The sequence below is a fragment of the Centruroides vittatus genome, unplaced genomic scaffold (genome assembly GCF_030686945.1).
Source record: "Centruroides vittatus isolate TY-2023 unplaced genomic scaffold, ASM3068694v2 contig_888, whole genome shotgun sequence".
Taxonomy (NCBI): Eukaryota; Metazoa; Arthropoda; class Arachnida; order Scorpiones; family Buthidae; genus Centruroides; species Centruroides vittatus.
The window spans coordinates 477,802-497,721 of record NW_027122579.1 but is presented as its reverse complement, the minus strand read 5'-3'; the positions used below and the strand labels follow the sequence as shown (position 1 = coordinate 497,721).

At 32.7% G+C, this 19,920-nt stretch overlaps 1 protein-coding gene across 11 annotated transcripts in view; it reads left to right on the top strand.

The window, feature by feature from the left end:
• LOC136983798 (multiple C2 and transmembrane domain-containing protein-like) overlaps positions 1-19,920 on the top strand; it is a 122,112-nt gene that overhangs the window by 62,618 nt on the left and 39,574 nt on the right. For all 11 annotated transcript variants that reach the window (XM_067280650.1, XM_067280651.1, XM_067280654.1 and 8 more), the window contains 3 exons: positions 2,826-3,012; positions 6,747-6,801; positions 15,262-15,403. In XM_067280650.1, the coding sequence (XP_067136751.1) occupies positions 2,826-3,012; positions 6,747-6,801; positions 15,262-15,403 (384 nt within the window). The remainder of the gene's footprint in view (positions 1-2,825; positions 3,013-6,746; positions 6,802-15,261; positions 15,404-19,920) is intronic.

The following is a 19,920-nucleotide window of genomic DNA, read 5'->3' as shown; positions in this document are numbered from 1 at the left end:
ATTTTCTAGACATTAATATTGTGTTCAAAGAAGGGCATTTTTCCACCAACGTGTACGTAAAACCAACACACAGCCCACTTTATATTCCATCGTATTCTAATGACCCGTACCATTACAAGCTGGCAGCATTCCGAGCTCTTATCAGAAGGGCCTATACCTATTGTGACAACGTTATTAATAGAAATAAGGAAATAGACAGAATCACGCAAGTGGCCGAATCCCTAGGATATAAGAAAGGCACAATAGCAGGATTAGTTAAAAAGTATAAGATGGGCACAACAAGAAGTTCAAAATACGTTCCCAGTAAAATCACAAAGTTTACTTACAACAAGAATTCAAAAGGCATTATGAAAGAAATTGCAAACCACAAGGAGACCAGAATGGTTCTAAAAAGAGCTCCGAACCTATATACAATCTTAAGGAATGATAAAGATCGCTTTAGGAAGGAAGATAGAGCAGGAGTATACAAAATCCCGTACGAGAACGCTGAACTAGGTATCGAAAAAGATTACATAGGAGTCACAACAAGAAGTTTAGGGAAAAGACTTAAAGAGCACAAGTATGACGTCAGGAAAGGATCCAACGCAACAGTACTTTCGCAATACGCGCAGACCCAAGGCTCGGTAATTAAATGGGAGGAAGCGGATATTGTAAAACCATTGAGCTCTCCAACGTTAGCGAGCACCGCAGAAAAAATTGAAATCTATAAAAGCAAGTTGGAAGAGGCATGCATAAATGCGAGGGACGCTGACAGCCTACCAACAGCTTGGAAATTCGTGGTTAAGAAATATATCACGAACTCGTAGGCTTGTCTTAGCTTGTTTTGGCATCATTCCTCGATAATCTGCCATTCTTTTTAAAAGTATCACCAGTGGAATCATTTTTATTTTTATTTTTTATTTTTCATCTTTTACTTCTTATTCCCACTCTAACGATTTTATTGTATATTTATTTTTATTACCATGTTCTTTCTTTTTTGTTTTTATTTATTTATGTATATTTATTTATTTATATTACCATGTTCTTCCTTTTGTTTTTATGTATTTTTGTATATTTATTTATTTATATTACCGTGTTCTTCCTTTTTGTCCGTTGCTAATGTTTTGAATTTTTTCAAACAATTGTATTCTTTTAATGGAACGATAATGTTCCTTTTTTTTCGAAAGTTATAACCTGAGGATGGCTTATTGAGTAAGCCGAAAACGTTTGTTTTTCTCAATAAAAATTATCTCAGCTATAAGTAGAAGGTGTTATTTTGTTAGTTTGACTAATTATTGGCTGAGCTAGTATCTGGTTTATGCCTTAGTTATTCTTTAACTTTCATTCAAACCAATAAAATATCAATAATAGTTTTATTCACAAGAATCTCATTGTTGCTTATTTTTTGAACAACAGTGTAATATACAGGAAATTCCGTAATTCCAAATTAGTATAATGAATTTCTCTCTGTAACAAACAACTGACAATCTCTAACAAATGCAATATACAAAACATATGGAATGTATTATACCATGTAATGAACTAATTTCAAATCTCATGGTATAATTCCCTTTAATTCAAATTCCTGCCATTCGTGTTGCAACAAACTATATCAAATACATTCATTTGAGGAGAGCATTACTATCTTAAATAATTATGGGTGATTTCAAATATACACAGGTCAGAGCTGCCATATCCTATAATTTATTGTGAGTTGGGATACTTTTAAAGAAATTTTTTGGCAGTTTTTGTGGCAATCACCAACTTTTTGGGCTGTAATTTGAAAAAATTGTATACCTATAAATTCCCACTGTCTGTCTTGTCTCACTTGTCTGTCTGTCCATCCTTAACCTTGAAAACAGAGTTAGGTAGATAAAAGTTGAGGCCAGATATGAAAAACGTAGGAACATGAGGCCCTGATTAACTACATACGAATTTGTATTGTGCACTGGGAAGTCACATTATTTCAATTCAAAAATTTTTTCCTGAAAGGAGTTAAATAGATGACCAGCACAGCTATTGCTAGCAGGAAAAGTATGATGTATAGGGACAAGACACTACTAATTTGAGATGGAGAGCATATATTTTAAATTAAATAAACTAAAAATATGATTGTCACAATGCCAGACTGCAATTTTTATGTTAAAAGCATTTATTCTTGACTTCTATCCCCAATCTACAGATTTCTAACATTAAAAGCTAATCCTGTTAATTAAAAGCCAAAGTTTTAAGCATTTTCCACATCAATAAAATAGTCTTTTGCAACTTTTTGCTTGAATTTCAGCTGATTTCTGGGAATACTGATATGAATATTACAGCTTGCAGTGACATTATAAATGGTTTACAACTGAAATGCAAAGAAACTAAACAAGTGTCATACATATTTAGTTTTTTTTCCATGCTTTATTAGGTAAATTTATTTCTAAAAGCATTTCATGCTTGCAAAGTTATAACTGATTACTGTTGTTATTCTCCAAATATAGAATTCTCCTTATATCAAACACTCAAAATATTGGTCCTCTCAAATTCATTAATTAGAAAATTTCCTGTATATATAAATTTCATTTACATATCTTTTTTATCATATAAATGTTTAACAACTTTAATAATAGATTAATAAACAAAATAAGAGAGAAATATGATTTGTATATAACTTAATGAATTTTATCTAAAATACTGGATCATATTAATATTATAATAGGTAAGGAAATACTTATAATTTATGATGATTCTTCAGATTCAAATTTCACAGATAACATCTTAATATAATAAATATAATATTTATGTAAATACTCCTACTGTGAAATTATTATACTACTAATTTAGCAATTTTAATTATTCCAAAGATGCACAATAGATCTTAGCAGTCTTACTCCAGAAAAAACACACAATATTTGGCAAGAGCTTGAAGATGGAGCAGGTTCTATATATCTTCTTATCACAATTAGTGGTATGCACAAACCCGATACCGTGTCTGATTTAACAACTTATGAATTTGATCCTAAGGAAAGACAATTTCTTATTAATAAATATGTAAGTATCATTAAATTATATTTATATTTTTCATATAGTGTATCACAGGAGTCCCCAGATCCAGCTTGAGGGCTGGATCTGGCTCACATTGTTTCTAGATAATTAAAAAAAGTGCAATTTAAAAAAATATTTTGCTTATGTTAAATGATTCAAACTGAAGCTTGGGAGAGTAAGTAATAGGGCCATATTTACTTTGTTATCCTACTTTGTTTTTGTTGAGTTTATCTTTTTCTTTAATAAATAATAAAGTTTCCTTATCTGTAATGTCTAAAATAAATAATATTTGTAATGTATTTTATTTGTGTTCAATTATTTTCTTAATTTTTAATAAAGTTTTAAGATTATTGCTTTTATATATATATATATATATATGTATGTATATTTAGTGTTCTGAATAATTCAAATTACTATTTATATTAAAAATTTGAAAACATAATTTTGAAATCATCAGATTCAGAACATAAAAACAATAATAAGCTAAACATAATGAGTAAAATCTTAAAATATTTACTGTGATTTTGATAAATAATTCATGGGTTACTGGGTTACTGTGTTTGAAAGATAATTTGAAAGGGAGTGTGGGCAGGTTATATGCCAATCTTAAATTCTAGTCACAAATGAAAGTTAATTTACACCATTATTTACACAATATTTTCTTTTTACTTATATAGAGTTTACTGTCATTTTTCTGATGTAGATTAAAATATTAAAGTAAAATTTGTAAGCATTTTTTTTTAACTAACTCAAATTTTAATATTTGATCTGCAATTTGGAGTTACTAAATTTTGAATTCAATAATTGGTGGAATTAGCTTGTTTAGATCCTTTTTCAGAGGAAAGATATGCTTGCAACCACATTGTAGGATTCCAGCAAGCATAAGAAAAAGTGTGTGCTGGTAAAATGTGAGTATCACAATTACTCTAATGTTACGGTATCAGAACAAGTTCACCGAATCCTACATTGTGGTCCCAAGTATAGCCCTCCTCCAAAAAGGGATTGAAGCCAGCTAATTTTGCCAGTTATGGCAGCAGTAAGGAACTGTTCTCAAGAAAATCAAAGAATAAACCTAGAAATTGCCACCATCTCAGAAATTTTTGAATTCAATTTTGACTTACCTTTGGAAAATCATTTGCCATGACTGGTTTACAGGTTCAGAAAACTTTTGGCTACCCTGTAACTTAACTTCCATTTATATTTTTATACTTTGTTTTAAATTGTTGAGTTTTCTCATTTCTAAATTTTTAAATGCCTATGTATTTCTGTTCTGAAGTTCTTAAAAAGAAATTCTAGAGAATAATGTTTTCTTGTGTTTTTATTTCTTGTTATAACCTATTATTTATTATTAATATTATTATATTCTATATTTTTGAAGATATTTCATTGGTTGTTAAAACTTCAATACTATTATTTTAAAATATCTTTTTATTAAAATGTATGCTAATCCCAATATTTAAAGAAAAAGGGGACGTTAAAGTGTGAAGATCACAGAACACTAAGTCTAGTGTCACACTTATCAAAAACCCTCACAAGGATAATAATCTACAGATTAGAGAACATCGTCAATGACAATATCTCTGAGGACCTGTTTGGTTTAAAACAAAGATACAAGAGAAGCATTTTTAAGTCTACGCATGATCATCAATAATAACAGATATGCCAGTACTCATTGCTTTTGTTGATAACATATTATAGATTGGACAATAATGTTGAACATTCTAAAGGAGTTGAGAATTGACTATAGAGACAGAAGAATAATATACCAACTGTACAAAGACAAGTAGCATTAATAGAAGGTAAGGAAAACAAGTATTTTGAAAGGGATGTTGATATCACCTACTTTATTCAACATTTAAATAGAAGCTATGAAGAAATAAAAGGAAACTAACCATAAAGGTTTAAAGATAAATGGTAAAATCTTCAACACAATATGTTTTGCAGATGACATAGTTCTGGTTGCAAACTGTAAACAAAAGTTGCAGAAGGCATTGAGAAACTTTAATGATGCACTAAATAGCCTTTACAATAACATCCATCCAATAAACAAAGCATTGATAAATATATCACACTAACATTATAATGCTTTGCAGTTATTTTGTAACGTGTCACAAACATTTTTGGTCCACCCTAGGACATTCTTCAGGTGGCGTTCTAGAGAAAACCTTTTCTGGTGCAATTCCCATTCTATTCTGTTTCTGGTATGTTCTAATTTCCTTTTGAATTTTAAATTTCTAACAATGTGTGCCTGTGTTGGCTGTTATAACTCCAGGTCATACAGAGCCTGCCATGCCCTCAAGAGTTGTTTTTTGTCTTTAAAATTGATTGAAAGGCCCTGGCATTCTGCTTTAAAAATCTCTATTCTTATGCCTCCAAATTCTTAAGTTGGTGCATATGACGAGTTTGCTGGTCGCTTGTAATTTGGGTGTAATGCCTTTTTCACTGGCATATATAGCTAAGGCAATAGTGTTTTTCTTCTTATCAATATCTGTTTTAGGCTCACAGAGGCATTGTTTGAGCAATCTTCTTGTAGATCCAATATATACAAGAAAATAACTGCAAAGCATTATAAGGTTAGTGTGATATATTTAAATAGCCTTTAGTGCAATAGCTGGATGCAACTTGAAAATAAATCGTACAAAAAAACAAAAATAATGATTTGTTCAAAAGGAAATGAAAGACATTCTAGAATAACACTAGATGAGAAAGAATTAGAGAAATTTCAGTTACCTGGAAAGCCTCATAAGCTTTCCGATATCTGACAGAAGATTTGAAAATATATTATATTGAAAATTGCACAGGGAGAGGAAGTGTTCTACAGAATGAAAGGAATGCTGACATTACAGAAAATCTCTACGGATGTGAAGCGAAAACCCATCAAAAGTTACATTTGCAGAGAGACCCTATATGGCTCAAACATGGACATTGAGGGGAAAAAAGAGGCCTTTAAAATGTGGTGCTGGAGAAGAATGGTGAAGGTAGCTTGAATTAAAAAATTGACCAATGAGTAGCTTCTACAGAGACCAAGAGAAACTAGAAGAATTTTAACACTATAAATAAATGAGAGAACAGCATGATAGGACATCTATTAAGACATTCAGAATTGATGAAGTTATTTTTTGAGGGAATAATAAACAGAAAAATGTAAGCGGATGACTAAGAATGAAGTACTGGGATAAAGTGAAAGGCAGAACACCTTAGAGCAAGATTAGCACTAAATAGCTAAATAGGAGTGAATGGTGGACTTAATACTGCCCACCAACTGGGTTGAGGAGAGAAGAAAGAATATTAAAAATATTCAATCTAACATATAATATTGTTATTAAAAACATCTTTTCAAACAAATTTTATAAGATTATTTTCTCTTAAAATGTTTCTTAAAATATTCTGAAATTTTACGAAAGTCTAATTTTGTTTACTACTTACATACCATATCATATCAGAGTAAAATAACACCTAATTTATAAAAGATATAGAGACTTCTTGATAGAGGTTAGTCTCATTAATATGATTTTACAAAATATTCTTAAAAAACAATGTAAATATATTTTATTTGATTGTATCACTATATTAAATTATAAAAAGCTATTAAAGTAGCATTATTTTAATTTATTTCTTACTTTATATTTTAAATATGTTCAGTTAAAATATAGAATTTATTAAAATAAAAAAAATTAATAAAATGTGATACTTTTCATTAAAATACATTTCATTTCTAATACGTAAAATATTTTTAACAGAATATTTTCAAAACCTTCAATAATCTGGGGGATGTTGGTCATCTTGTTATTAAAGGTAAATAGTGTTTATAGTTGATATTTAATATATTATGCATTAATTAATAAAATATTTGAGCTATAATTTTAATAATTTTTTATAAAAAGAAATATAGCAATACTGGAAAATGATACAGTAAAATTAACTTTTGATTAAACTTGTTTTGTGAACAGATGGTAATTGAAGTAATCATTTTTAACCTTTATTTTTTGAATTTAGAGTTTTGTTTAATTAATATATGTTTTACTTGACTACAAGATTATTATTTAAATGGAACTAATCATTTTAAAAGAAAAATAAATAATTTTTATAAATACTTTTCCATTTAAACTAGACCAGGCCTGGCCAACCCAAATTGTTTCGCGGGCCACTTTGATCACGTGTAACATTACGGTGGGCCACAATTTAGGCAAACATGCTTTTAAAATAGTAAAACAAATACAAAATGAATAAGATTTTATTGTTATACCAAGAGTTTGTACTCGCACTTGCGCATTATAACAATGACACATGCAAGTTTTCATTTATTGAATTGTTTTGGTATACACATAATGGGAAACAAAAGTTTTAATAGATATATAATATCGCTTAGCGGGCCAAACGAGCAGTCGTTACTGCTAAACGTTCTTATGTTCGATTTTTTCAATGTTCTAACCTGAAGAAGGTCGTTAAACACGATCGAAAACATTAGTTAGATTCTTTTAAACAAGGCTGCTTATATAAGGTGGTACAAGTTGAGTATTGATAAGTCACGCAGTCAAAGATGAGCTAAGTAAGTTTTTTTTATAATTTTAATTTTAGCCCTTATATTGTGGCTAGTGATTCAAAAATTTATTTTAAAAAAGTTTTGGTTCAAGACCGTATAATGAAAAAGAAAACATTATTAAAAGAGAAAGACCAATGCCTAAATTAAATATAAACATGTCAACAAAAAAATTTCGACATTTTGATGATAAAATTTATGACGAATGACGATTCTTTCGTAAAATTGAAGCAATTTGGAAATCAAAGCGGAATAGAATTTAACTTTGGTAAACAATATAAAATAAATATTGAAAATTATAACAAGATAATTACGATTAATAGATATATCTAAATTAATAGAAGTTATATGTTTTTTCTCGAAGCGAGAATTGGCATTTAGAGGGCGTAGGGAATTTATTGAATCTAATAACGGAGGTAATTATATTGAACTTTCTTATTTATTAAGTACGTCAGATAATCTATTAAAAATACATTTAAAGAAGTATACGGTTTTTACTGGCTTATCGAACAAACGAATACGAACGGGCCCTGACGCGCAATTAATTGATTACCCCTGTAAGTCGGCTTCTTACAGAAACACAGCTTCCCTATCATCAAATGTCACGGCACGCCACTGATCCTATTACATATTTCAACAAACTCTATAGTTTAGCCCTGTCACTTTGCACCCTAGGTGGTGATGTATTATAAGATTAAATATAAAATCTTCTGTAAAACAATGCTCCCTTATGTGGACTTCTGCTTTAAAAATACTACTGACACTTGATCATTTAAATGGATTGCTCTGTTAGCTATGCTCTATTAACAGGTGTCTCATTATTGTAAAACAGTAACTAAACCACAGGAACTGGAGAAGAAACATAAAGATTAAACTCAACACCTGAAATTACTCCAGGAAGTAGTATTTTAATGCACAAAAACATTTTTAACCCAGTTTATGGATTTTCATCAGTTGTGAAATTCATAAACTGGGTTGGAAACATTTTTGTGCATTAAAATACTACTTGCTGGAGAAATTTAAGATATTGAGTTTTATCTTTGTAAAACAGTGGAGAAAATAAAAACTTGGAAGAGTACTCTCATAGTCAAGTCTACTTAACAGGGCATTGAATAAATCTGTATATATACAGCAGCATACCCAGGATCTGAACTAGAGGGGGCAACTCGTAATAGTTTCAAGGAAGTGAGGAGGAAAATGAGATTTCATGACAGATGGCTCTAGTCTAGTCACAATATTCATTATTCAAACTGATACTAAATTGATATATCTGTGCTGTGTGTGTGTGTGTGTGTCAATTACTACATTTTACTCGAAAGATGTTATAATATCTACACCAGAGAACAGTACAGCTTCACGCATCTAAAAGCCTTTTACCGGTGCGCATATCATCACTCTAAACCAATTAGTTACAAACGTTTTCAAACCTTAATGGTTCTTCTTCAGGATTGCATCATTGGGATGGGACAACGTTCTGGATTGTATTTCTTCACAACTTAGAATCGAAGCGCATTCCGTTAGGGGATTGTTACCTGAAGAAGAACCATTAAGGTTCGAAAACGTTTGTAACTAATTGGTTTGGAGTGATAATATGCGCACCAGTAAAAGGCTTTTAGATGCGTGAAACTGTATTACATTTTAATTTTTCTTCTAGGGAGGGGCAGCTACTCCTCCCTGCCCCTCACTGGGTATGCACTTGTATATATTATATATATATTGGGTTGTTCGGAAAGTAATTTCGTTTTTTCCATAGAAAAATAAATGCAATATTCTTATAATAAATAAATATTTTATTGAATTATATATTGACCATTTTGGTCAAATACCTGTTGTCATTGTTTCTGGTAGTAGCATGATTTCACATTCATAAAAATTTTGATCGTTGTTTACAAAAAACTGATCCAAGTGATTTTTGACATTGTCATTTCAAGTAAATGTCTTACAGTTAAAAAAAAATTGTATAGACTGGAACAAGTAATAATCTGAGTGTGCCCGATCTGGTGAATATGGTTGGTGTGATAACACATCCCATCTAAGCTATAACAGTTTCTGACCAGTTACCGAACGTGTATGAAATTTGGTATTATCATGGTAAAACACTACACTTTGTTTGTTGATCAATTCTGGCCTTTTCTGTTTGATGATATTACTCAATTTGTTTACTCGATGGCAGTACACTTTTGAATCAGTTGTTAAATTGCCTGGTAAAAGCTCAAAAACAAATTTCTTTAAAATCCCACCATAGGGAGCATCTCCCTTTAATAACATGTGGAACCCATATATCGAGCTTTGAAATGAAACCAATTCGTTTTAAATAATAATAAACGGTTCAATTTAACGGATTTAATCTCGCAGTGATTTCACATGTTGTTATACAGCAGATTGCTTCAATTGGTACCTTTATTTTGTTTTCATTGGCTTCAAATGGCCATCCAGAATGTGGTGTATCTTCGGTATTAAAATTGCCAGAACACAGTTTTGTAAACCAGTTTTGGCACTGTCTTTCTCTCAACACATCTTCTCCAAAACATGTACCACAATGTTTTTCTTGTTTGAACAGCATTTTGATTTTTTAGTTATAAAAAAGCAAAATATGCTGAAAATGATGCTTTCGATTTTCCATATTTGATGGGTCACCGAAAAAAAAACAATTGTACAGAATCAAACAAAATTTCTTACAAATAAGCCTTAAAATGTCAGCTGTCAAATTATATAATGAAAATGTGGTTTAAAATCAAATTGGCTGATAAAAATACATCTAATTCCTCTAGTAATAAAAAAACGAAATTACTTTCCGAACAACCCAATATATATAGATTATAGATTAGTTATTGATTGATATATTGTGGTGTGATGGGTTAAAGAAAACCACGTTATGTGAATAATCTCACGGATTGCACACGTATTACAAATAAGTAACAGTAAAGACAATTTTATTCGTTTATTGACGTGGATTACAAAAATCTAAGCTGATTAATTTTTCCTTTGTGTACAATGCGGGTAGTCCGGATTGAACATTCAAACGCGAAGGCGGTTGGTTTACAATCGGTTTTAATCGCGCTACTATACTAATTAAATCTACTTAAACTAGGTTATAACTAATGTTAGTTAGATTAAGAAAGGAAATATAAGATGGTTATATTTTAAGAAGACCACCCCTTTCTTTGTTTGGCGAGTTTAAGAGGCCTATTACGATTAATGAAAGACGAAACCTGACTACTTGGGACTCCTCCGGTGGGACGAAACATCTAAATAAAAAGAACTACTTCACTTCTTGATAACACAGTTCAGTTCAGTTCAGTTATTTAATTAAAAAGATACCAAAGGTACATAACCGGTGCCGTAATACATAACCGGATGAAATATAACAGAGTTACAATAAATATATGAGTTACAGATATGTAAATTATTTAACCAGAATAAAGCATAACATCAACTACAAATATAGTGACATGTAGACAAAAAAAAAAAAAACACAGAGCACAGAGCACAGAGCACAGACAATAACAAGCATAGCACGAACAATTTTATAAACTAGAGGCGTCTTCGCCGAGACGGTAAACTTGCAATAATTGTTTGTAAAATTGCGTCGTCTCTTTGCTGCATATGGACTTTCTTTAGCGTCAGTTCCATTTGGTCCAGTTATGTTTGCAGCTATTCGTACCTTTCTCTTCAATATTGACGTCAAATTCTACAATTCTATTTCATTCACGCATCTCACTATCGTTTTCGATGCGTATTTGACGTGAATGATTGTCACACTCTTGAAGCACTCTTGAAGTACTCTTGAAGCGTTCTTGAAGCACTTTCTTGGCACTTTTGTAGGACTCTTGTAGCTCTTTTAAAGTAGTTACTAAGTATTTAGATGTGAAGACGATGAATACACGGTGAGCTAGAGTTAACGAAATCCAGGAACACACAATATGGCTGTTGGCAAAGAATGAGATCAAATTGATTGATGATAGAAGTTAAGATAGAAGTAGAAGCAATGCTTCTACCTATATTGTATTGCAGGAAGCTAATTTAGTCTTAGGCTGTAATTCCATAGTCAGTTCTATTTATTAGATTGGTTTTGATTCTCGTGTATACCCTACAAGAACTATCTCTGGCATTATGCCCAGCCATGGTGTGTTCATGTCTACAGTTACAACATACCGGAGGTTGGTCTATATTTGTGCATTCGTTATAGGTATGTTGACCAGAGCAGTGGCTACATGTGGGCATCTCTTGGCTGCACATTGCTGTGGAATGGCCATACCGACAACACCGAAAGCATTGGAGCACTGGGCAGAAATCTGTTGTTTTACATTTTGACCATTGAATTGACAGTTTTTCTATCTTTAAAAGTTGATTTCTTAGACTAGGTGTTACCTGAATAACCCAATTGTTGTAATATTTATTTTTCCTTCCCATTCTGAATTTCGCCCTGAAAGCCTCGTTGAATTCCTCTTCCTTATATGTTTCACTGATAAGGTCATTTTGTCTGTAAATGTACAATGGTAGCTCTTCCCTAGTAATCTCAGTAGGAACTGAAAAAATGGCCACATGTGGCAGCAATTTCCGAGGCTTCCTTATCAATAATTGGGGAACTTCTGTAGCTATGTGCCGCTCAAGCTTAAGAGCGTTTTCAGGGTTCCCAATCTCTATAGCAACTCCTCCACCTCCAATGTTTCTCACTTTGTCAATTCCAATACCTAACTGCGATGGTTTGACCATCTCAAATAATATCTGCCGCACTTTATTGCAACTTTTCTCGCTGTCTTTACTGTATAGGAGAAGTACCTCCCTGTTTGTTCCTAAGTGTCTCAGTCTTTTATCAGTGTTAAAAAGCTTGCCGTTTTTCAGAGCTTGACTATAGTTTCTTTGTGGAGGAGTGTCTGTGTGTCTGTATGATGCCAAGTTCTCCAGTTTTTCTTGAATGTATGTCTGATTTTTAAGAATTTCTGAGATGGGGGCGTCAGGCAAGGCCGCCCCAAGGCCACTCAAATTCTCCTGAGTTGTCTTTAGAACAACTTTATCTTTTATATTAATCAGTTGTTCCTGCATATGTATTTGGTTGTTAATGATGTCAGAAATTGGGCCTTCGTTCCTCAGCTTATCAAGGCTTTCCTCAATTTTTTGAGCTTTCGTTAAGATGGAATCCACATTTAATTTATTCATAATTTTTGTAGAATGTTGAATAATTTGGGCATTAATTCGATTTCCAGTTTCTCTTAATTTATCTGTAATAACCTTATCTGTACTTTCTGTAATTTTTCTCTCTATCGCAGATATTTTCTCTAATACCTCTCTCTGTATAACTGCCTGATTCCCATCTCCTACAGTTTGAATGAGATTATGTTCAATTGCGTCCAGTTTTCTTAATATGGTACCCTGAATATCAGAAATTTTTCCTGTGTTAATCATTTCAGTCAAATCAGACTTGGTTGCCAATGTATTAATTCTATCTATAAAAGGCTCCATAGATTTCATTTTGTCAAATGAGGATTCGGCAGAGTCAATTAATTTTTGGAATTGATCTAAAATAAATTTCATGTGTGATGTAACATGAAATTTACCATTCGGGTTATTAATGGCATATGTTTTAACTTCGTCCATGATACGTTTTGCATCCTGCGAAAATTGTTCCCTAATGTATAATTCCATCCCAATATTAAATGTCTAATTATATCAATAATATAAAGTGCAATGGGAATAAATTAGAGCTAATAAGTAGGACTATAAATATCAGCTCCAATAAAGACTCGAACTTCCGGTTGTTCTTATACGCTCTATGGCAAAAAATCAATGACCGTAGCCATGACAACCAATGTTGAGTAAGATGTTGATAATTTATTAAATTCTAGAATCGCCATAATTTAAATTCTATTCGGTGGATTTGCTTAAAATTTTCAACACAGGTTACTGATCGTGTCCCCGAAGAAATGACCGGACAGAATTTGGATCCGTAAAGCCGGAAGCGTAATATCGGCGTTCAATTACCGACCGGAAGTATCGGCACTTTTCCGCTATCTCAGCGAAAAATGGTCCTAGGACCCCCAAATTTTGTGTCGAATAGTAAGACGACAATACGCGTTAGACGCCGTCTCAAATCCGGTTTACCGGATTGCCGAAATACCGGATAATCGAAAAAAGTACCGTTTTCGACCGTATTTCACAAATGTTCGATTTAAAAGGTCCTACTTGACAAATTATCGTCCGTCCTGTCTTACGAAAAAACTGTATACAAATTCCATCATGATTTATCACCAAAAAACCACATAAAAACAAGATTCCTCAGAGCACAAACAAAAGCAACATTCCATCATCTCGAAAAGTTGAAAGCCAATCTTGATAACACAGTCCTTTCACACAACTCTGGATTTCCCTCTCTTGTTCTTTTCTTCGTCGGCAATCTGCTCCCTCTCTACACGTGTTCTTCTTCCCGCCGTTCCCTCGCCAATGCCGCAAATCGTCCCCCTCTCCTTTGACAAGGGGTGAGTGACCTCGCACTCGCCCAAAACTCGCCATGAGAAAAATATTTTAGAAAATTAGTGAAAAGTCATAGACGATGGGGTTAGTGGAACAATGTTAATGTTAACTTATAAAATACGATAATACATACATAATTACATGGGGGGCTTCACCCACCACAATATATTGTGATGTTTCGTGACGAGGTGTAACGGTTTCCGCGAACAGACCGACACAAAATAATAATTGACACACGTTACTTCTAACGAACGTCCGATTTTATTCTCGTCAGAAAGAACAGAAACCGGTTCTTTATGAATCCCAACTTTACAAAAAGGCTCTTTTTGTTTTCTCACAGTCTAAACACCGCGCTCGAAGCGGAACCCGACAAAATTATACGCATGCAGATCTTAAACTAAACTTATCCTACTTATAACTACAGGGAGGAACAATATATACATGTAGATAAAAAATAGTTGAATATGGAAATACTTGGTGGGATACCACTCTTGAGTCCTGTTTGATTATTCTATCTTCCCGTGTTCTCGGTGAATCTCTCACTCCCCCGTCGTATCCTTCCTTTTTTCGTTGCTGCTCACTTATCCGCCTCGGTCGAGATCTTCCTTCTCACCTCTTCACTCTCCACAATCCAGTCCAAAAATGATTCGCCTTTCGTTCCTCGAGACCCACGGCGCCGTCCCTTCTATTGTTCTCTACGTTGACTCTTTCTTGGAAACGATAATCCCACCCGAAGGGTAAAAGGGAGTGGTGGGAGGAAGTGAAGGAGGATAGATAATACAAAGAACAAAGGAATTTCTAACACTAGTTATATTACATATTAAAAACATATAAAATACGCGAATAACATGGCCGACGGCCACAATATATATATATATATAAATCAATAACTAATAACAAATAACTAATGTATTTTATAAGATATATATATATCATATAACTAATAACAAATAACTAATGTATTTTATAAGATATATATATATCTTATAAAATACATTAGTTATTTGTTTTATTTCAATTGAAATTGAGATATTATAGATTATTGGAAATTATATAATTCAATAGAAATGGGTTTGCTGATATTTAAATTTGAATTTCAAACAATTAGTTAAGATGCTACTACATATATATTGATATATTGATCCAAAGTTCTCAAATATAATTTGTAATAAAAAATAAAATACTATAAAAAAATTATTATAACAAATTTTGTAATAATAAAATAAAATATGAACTTTTTTTAGTCTTCAAAGCACAAGGATTAGCATCTGCAGATATTGGAGGTAAAAGTGATCCCTTTTGTGTTGTAGAATTAGTAAATGCAAGGCTTCAAACTCACACAGAATATAAAACACTCACTCCTGAATGGAATAAAATTTTTGTTTTGTAAGTATTTATTATAACATAACTAACTGAATTTTCTTAATATGAAGAATATATTTTTAAACTCAAAATTATTTTGTTTCATTATTTGATTTGTTATAAAAATTAATTACTAAAATAGTTTAACAATGATTTTAACAATAATTAATACTTAGAATAAAGATTTTATAACCATTAATTTTATGGTTTTCATTTTTCTAGCATATGAAATCATATTGCCAAAAATATATTGTTAAATTCTCAAAATCAAATAGTTATATGCTAACTCAAGAAATATTTTGAAAGCTGGGCCTTTTTTATCCAATAAAACAGCAAACATTTTCAGCTTCTTCAGAGGCATGTGTCACGCTTACACAAAAGAAACATAAATGCAAACTGAGAATTTAGAATTCTCAGTTTGCATTTAAGTTTCTTTTGAATTTCAATTTGAATTCTTTCTTTTTGAATTCCTTTTGAAATTCTCAGTTTGCTTATTACTAATAAAAAATTATATACTAATTTATATGCTAATAGAGATTTTTAAGTCAACAAAAATAAAACGTTAAAAATTAAACTAAGAATATCTCCTCTAACTTTAAGAATTTTGGTGAATAACAAATAGATTTATATGCATGCAACATATACAATGTAATTTTAAATTTCTGTATGTCTGTGAATAATTCTTTTCTATATATATTTTCTGATAATTCTGTTTAGCTTTTGTATTTATAGTATTTTTTCAAATTCCTATAAAACTCAATATGAAAAGAATTTATTATTATTAAAAAGTTTAGTTTAAATAAACACAATTGGTTTTCTTGATGGAAGATGTTTTTTTGATGCAAAACCATAAAATTAGTAATTGTTTTAATCAAAGTCAAAATGTTGAGTGTAATTGAACAAAGAATGTACATTAAATTTTATTTCTGCAATGGAATTACTGCTAAAATATTGGAAATGTCACAAAATGCCCATGGTAAGAATAGTCTATCAAAAACAAGAGTTTCCAAGTGGTACTATATGTTCAAGGAAGACAGAGAATACATTGAAGATGAACCACACTCTGGTTGACCATCCACTTCAACTTATGACCAACATATTGCTCAAGTCATATATTGGTGCTCAATGATAACACAACATAACAGTGAAAAAACTTTTTTCAAAAATGTAGGCATTCTTTATGTATTTCGACCTCCTGAATTCGAAAATGATACTCAAAACATCGTATCACCCACAGTTTTGGCACTAATCGTATACTTTGCCAATAATGATATCACATATAGAAGTAGTACATATTTATGGCACACGAATCATGCAGAAGTAGAATACAAGTTTAAAGCAACAACATGTTGAAATATACACACAGTGAACAAATGTATACAGAGAATGTGGTATAATACATGTACTAACATCATTCATTCTGTGCTTTCTTAGTTGTCATGGCATGGCCCCTGCTTTTCCTCTTACGGGGAATTTCCGTTATGTGCTCATGATGAAGCATCCAGCAGTAGTCACCCATTATCCAAACATCCCAAGTTCCCTGGTATCATTGTTCCATGTCCTTGATATCCTGATGGAATCTTTCACCCTATTCCTTACTTACAGCACTCAGGTTTGGAGAAAAAAGTCAAGGTGTGAATTTAAAAAATATAACTTCGAACTTATTGAGCATCCCAGCATTTTGAATTTTGTCAGCATGTTCTCAACTATGTCGATATACTCTGGGCTATGATTGTTTCCCCAGAAGGTTTTGAACCACACAATTAAAGGCAGTCCAGGCTTCTTGCTCCATGGCATTCATTGAATGAAGGAAATCTTCATCTAGCATTACTTTCTGAATATCGGGACCAGTGAACACACAAGTTCCCCAACATTGGGTTTCAAATATCTGTTACAAGTTCCCCAATGTTGGGGAACTTGTAACAGATATTTGAAACAGTTGCCACACTTATCTAATGCCTTGATAAACTGCTTCATTATTTCCAGTTTGATGTGCAGAAGTGGTAAAAGTATTCTGTTTCTTTCCACTAGAGGGTCACAACTTAATATTTTTGTTCCCTGGAACCAATTCCAACCTTCGGGCCACTGTTTTTGCTCCCAATGTTTGTCACGAGCCCAACTGTCCCATTCACAGATGAAACAGGAGAACTTGGTATATCCTGATTGTTTCCTAGAAGCATACCCAACACTTTCAAATCATCACATACCATCCAATTGTGATCCTCGTAATGAATGATAGTAAGAAGCACCTTAATGTTGTCATATGTTTCCTTCAGGTGCACAGAATGGCCGACAGGTATTGAGGCATTCAAGGGCGTTGCCAGGGGGAGGGGCAGAGGGGCAGTTGCCCTCCCCTAGAAATTCGAAAAAGTTATTTAAATGCTAAGTTTTAATTAAAATAATCTTCTTAGGCTTCTTGTAAGTTAAAGAAAATGTTTTATTTGAGATATTTCTTTTCTGGTACATAGTGAATGATTAAAACTTTATGAATCGTTTTTATTTTACCTACATACAATTCATATCCTCTATCAATTTACATCATCTTGCCCCCCCTTACCCATTGGCTGGCGTCGTCCTTGGAGGCATTCATGTTGCCATTGTGCAGCAGAACTGCCTTTAGGAATCTTTTAGATGAGTCAATAAACAGTCTCCAGTCAGCTGGCACATACAGAATGTTGAACTGACCCTTCAAACCTTGTACATCACTGCAGTACACTAACAAGTCCTTTTGAGCAAAATATTGTGTGAATATCAAGTCCCTTTTTCTGTAAAATGTAACAGATGTACCAGCTGCTAACAAATGTCTTTCATGCAGTCTTGACCCTAGGAGCTCTGCTCTATCCTTTTTCAGTCCCAGATCGCAGACTAAATCATTTAGATCTGGCTGAGTGAACAGAAGAGGGCCCCATCTGTGCCTACTTCAAACTCAGTATCTTCCATCTCCTGCACGGTATCTGTCATCACTGTCATCCGTATTTAATGTCTGCAGAGGCTGTGGTATAGGTATATCCGGGCCATGTGAAACAGGATAAATCGCTGAACGAATGTTGTTCAGATACTCAATACTCTTCTTGTTTTTCTTGTTGAAACCTGTATCCTTACAAGAGCAGAAGTAGCAGTTGTCAGTATGATTCTATTGCTCCCACCAGACCGTAGGGATGCCAAATCATAATGACTTCTTTCCTGTCGCCCACCATCATAAATCTTCTATACACCTAACATGCATGACCTGTGAAGCCCATGCTTTACTGATGTCACCTAGTTTCATTCCGAAATAGGCATGGTAGACCTTTTTCATGAAGGCAGTAATGTTTCTCTGGTCTTTTTTTCACCACAAGTTCACCACAATATAACAAAAATAGTTAGGAGAGTTTACACAGCCTCAGGTAGACATTTTATACTAACACTAACATGTACTTCCTTGCACAAACCCAACACACTGATGGACAGGCAGCACCATTTGCAGTGTGACAGTTTGCTGTGTGCCACTAGGGGTGCAAGTGTTGAACAGTTGAAAGCAATGTGCTGCTTCTGAGCTTCATATGGTGCTTTCCTGTATATTATCATTGATCTAGTAATAGTCTTTTTAATCCGAAAAATATTGACAGTAGACTGCCTCACAGCTTAACAGGTTCCAAAACCTGTTAAGCTGTGAGCTGTGTTCCTGTTACTAGATCAACATATAATACAGCTACCATAAGGGAATTTAATAAGTATATTATCATTATTGCGAAATATGCAATTTGTGCAAAAACTGTGGGTGATACAATGTTTTGAGTACCATTTTTGAATTCAGGAGGTTGAAATACATAAAGAATGTCTACATTTTCGAAAAAAGTTTTCGTGACCTTGCAATTTGTTGCATTGTGTAATCATTTAACAATTAGGAGTGTGGCTGCCAGGAGTGGCAACACTGAGCGATAAAATAATCGAAATAACGCAAGAGACTGGCAACACGCTGAACTATCTGGTGGAAAAGTAAGTCTTTTCCACCAGATAGTAAGTCTTTTCGTGCTGACTCCTGGTGAGTACATGCATGTACAACACGTCACGAAAGTTTTTTTGTGTACTGTGTTCATTGTATATATTGTGATAATCTTACAAAATACATGTAGACCGACAAAGGACAACATATCAAATGAATACGAAGCAACAGTATATGGTTAAACAAAGTATTTTATTTTGTGGAATATGTACAGATTCTTTCAGATTCCAACTCAATGGTAAATAATCACAACACAGCTGCAACGGATATTAATGACAGACAATGACAAAATATGCACCGATCGCAACATAAAATTATAAATGATACCAGGAAACTATAACCAGGGCCGGATTTACCAATCCAGGGGCCCTGGGCACAAATTCGGTGGGGGTCCCCCCCTTTAAGAATAGGCAAATTTGATGATTTAGAAAATTTACACAAAATACTGTACTTTCAATTAGATTTGAACTAGGAAGTTGTAAATTTCATTTTAAAATAAGGTTATTGTAAACATACATATATTTTATTGTGTAAAACTAATTATTTTAATTTAACT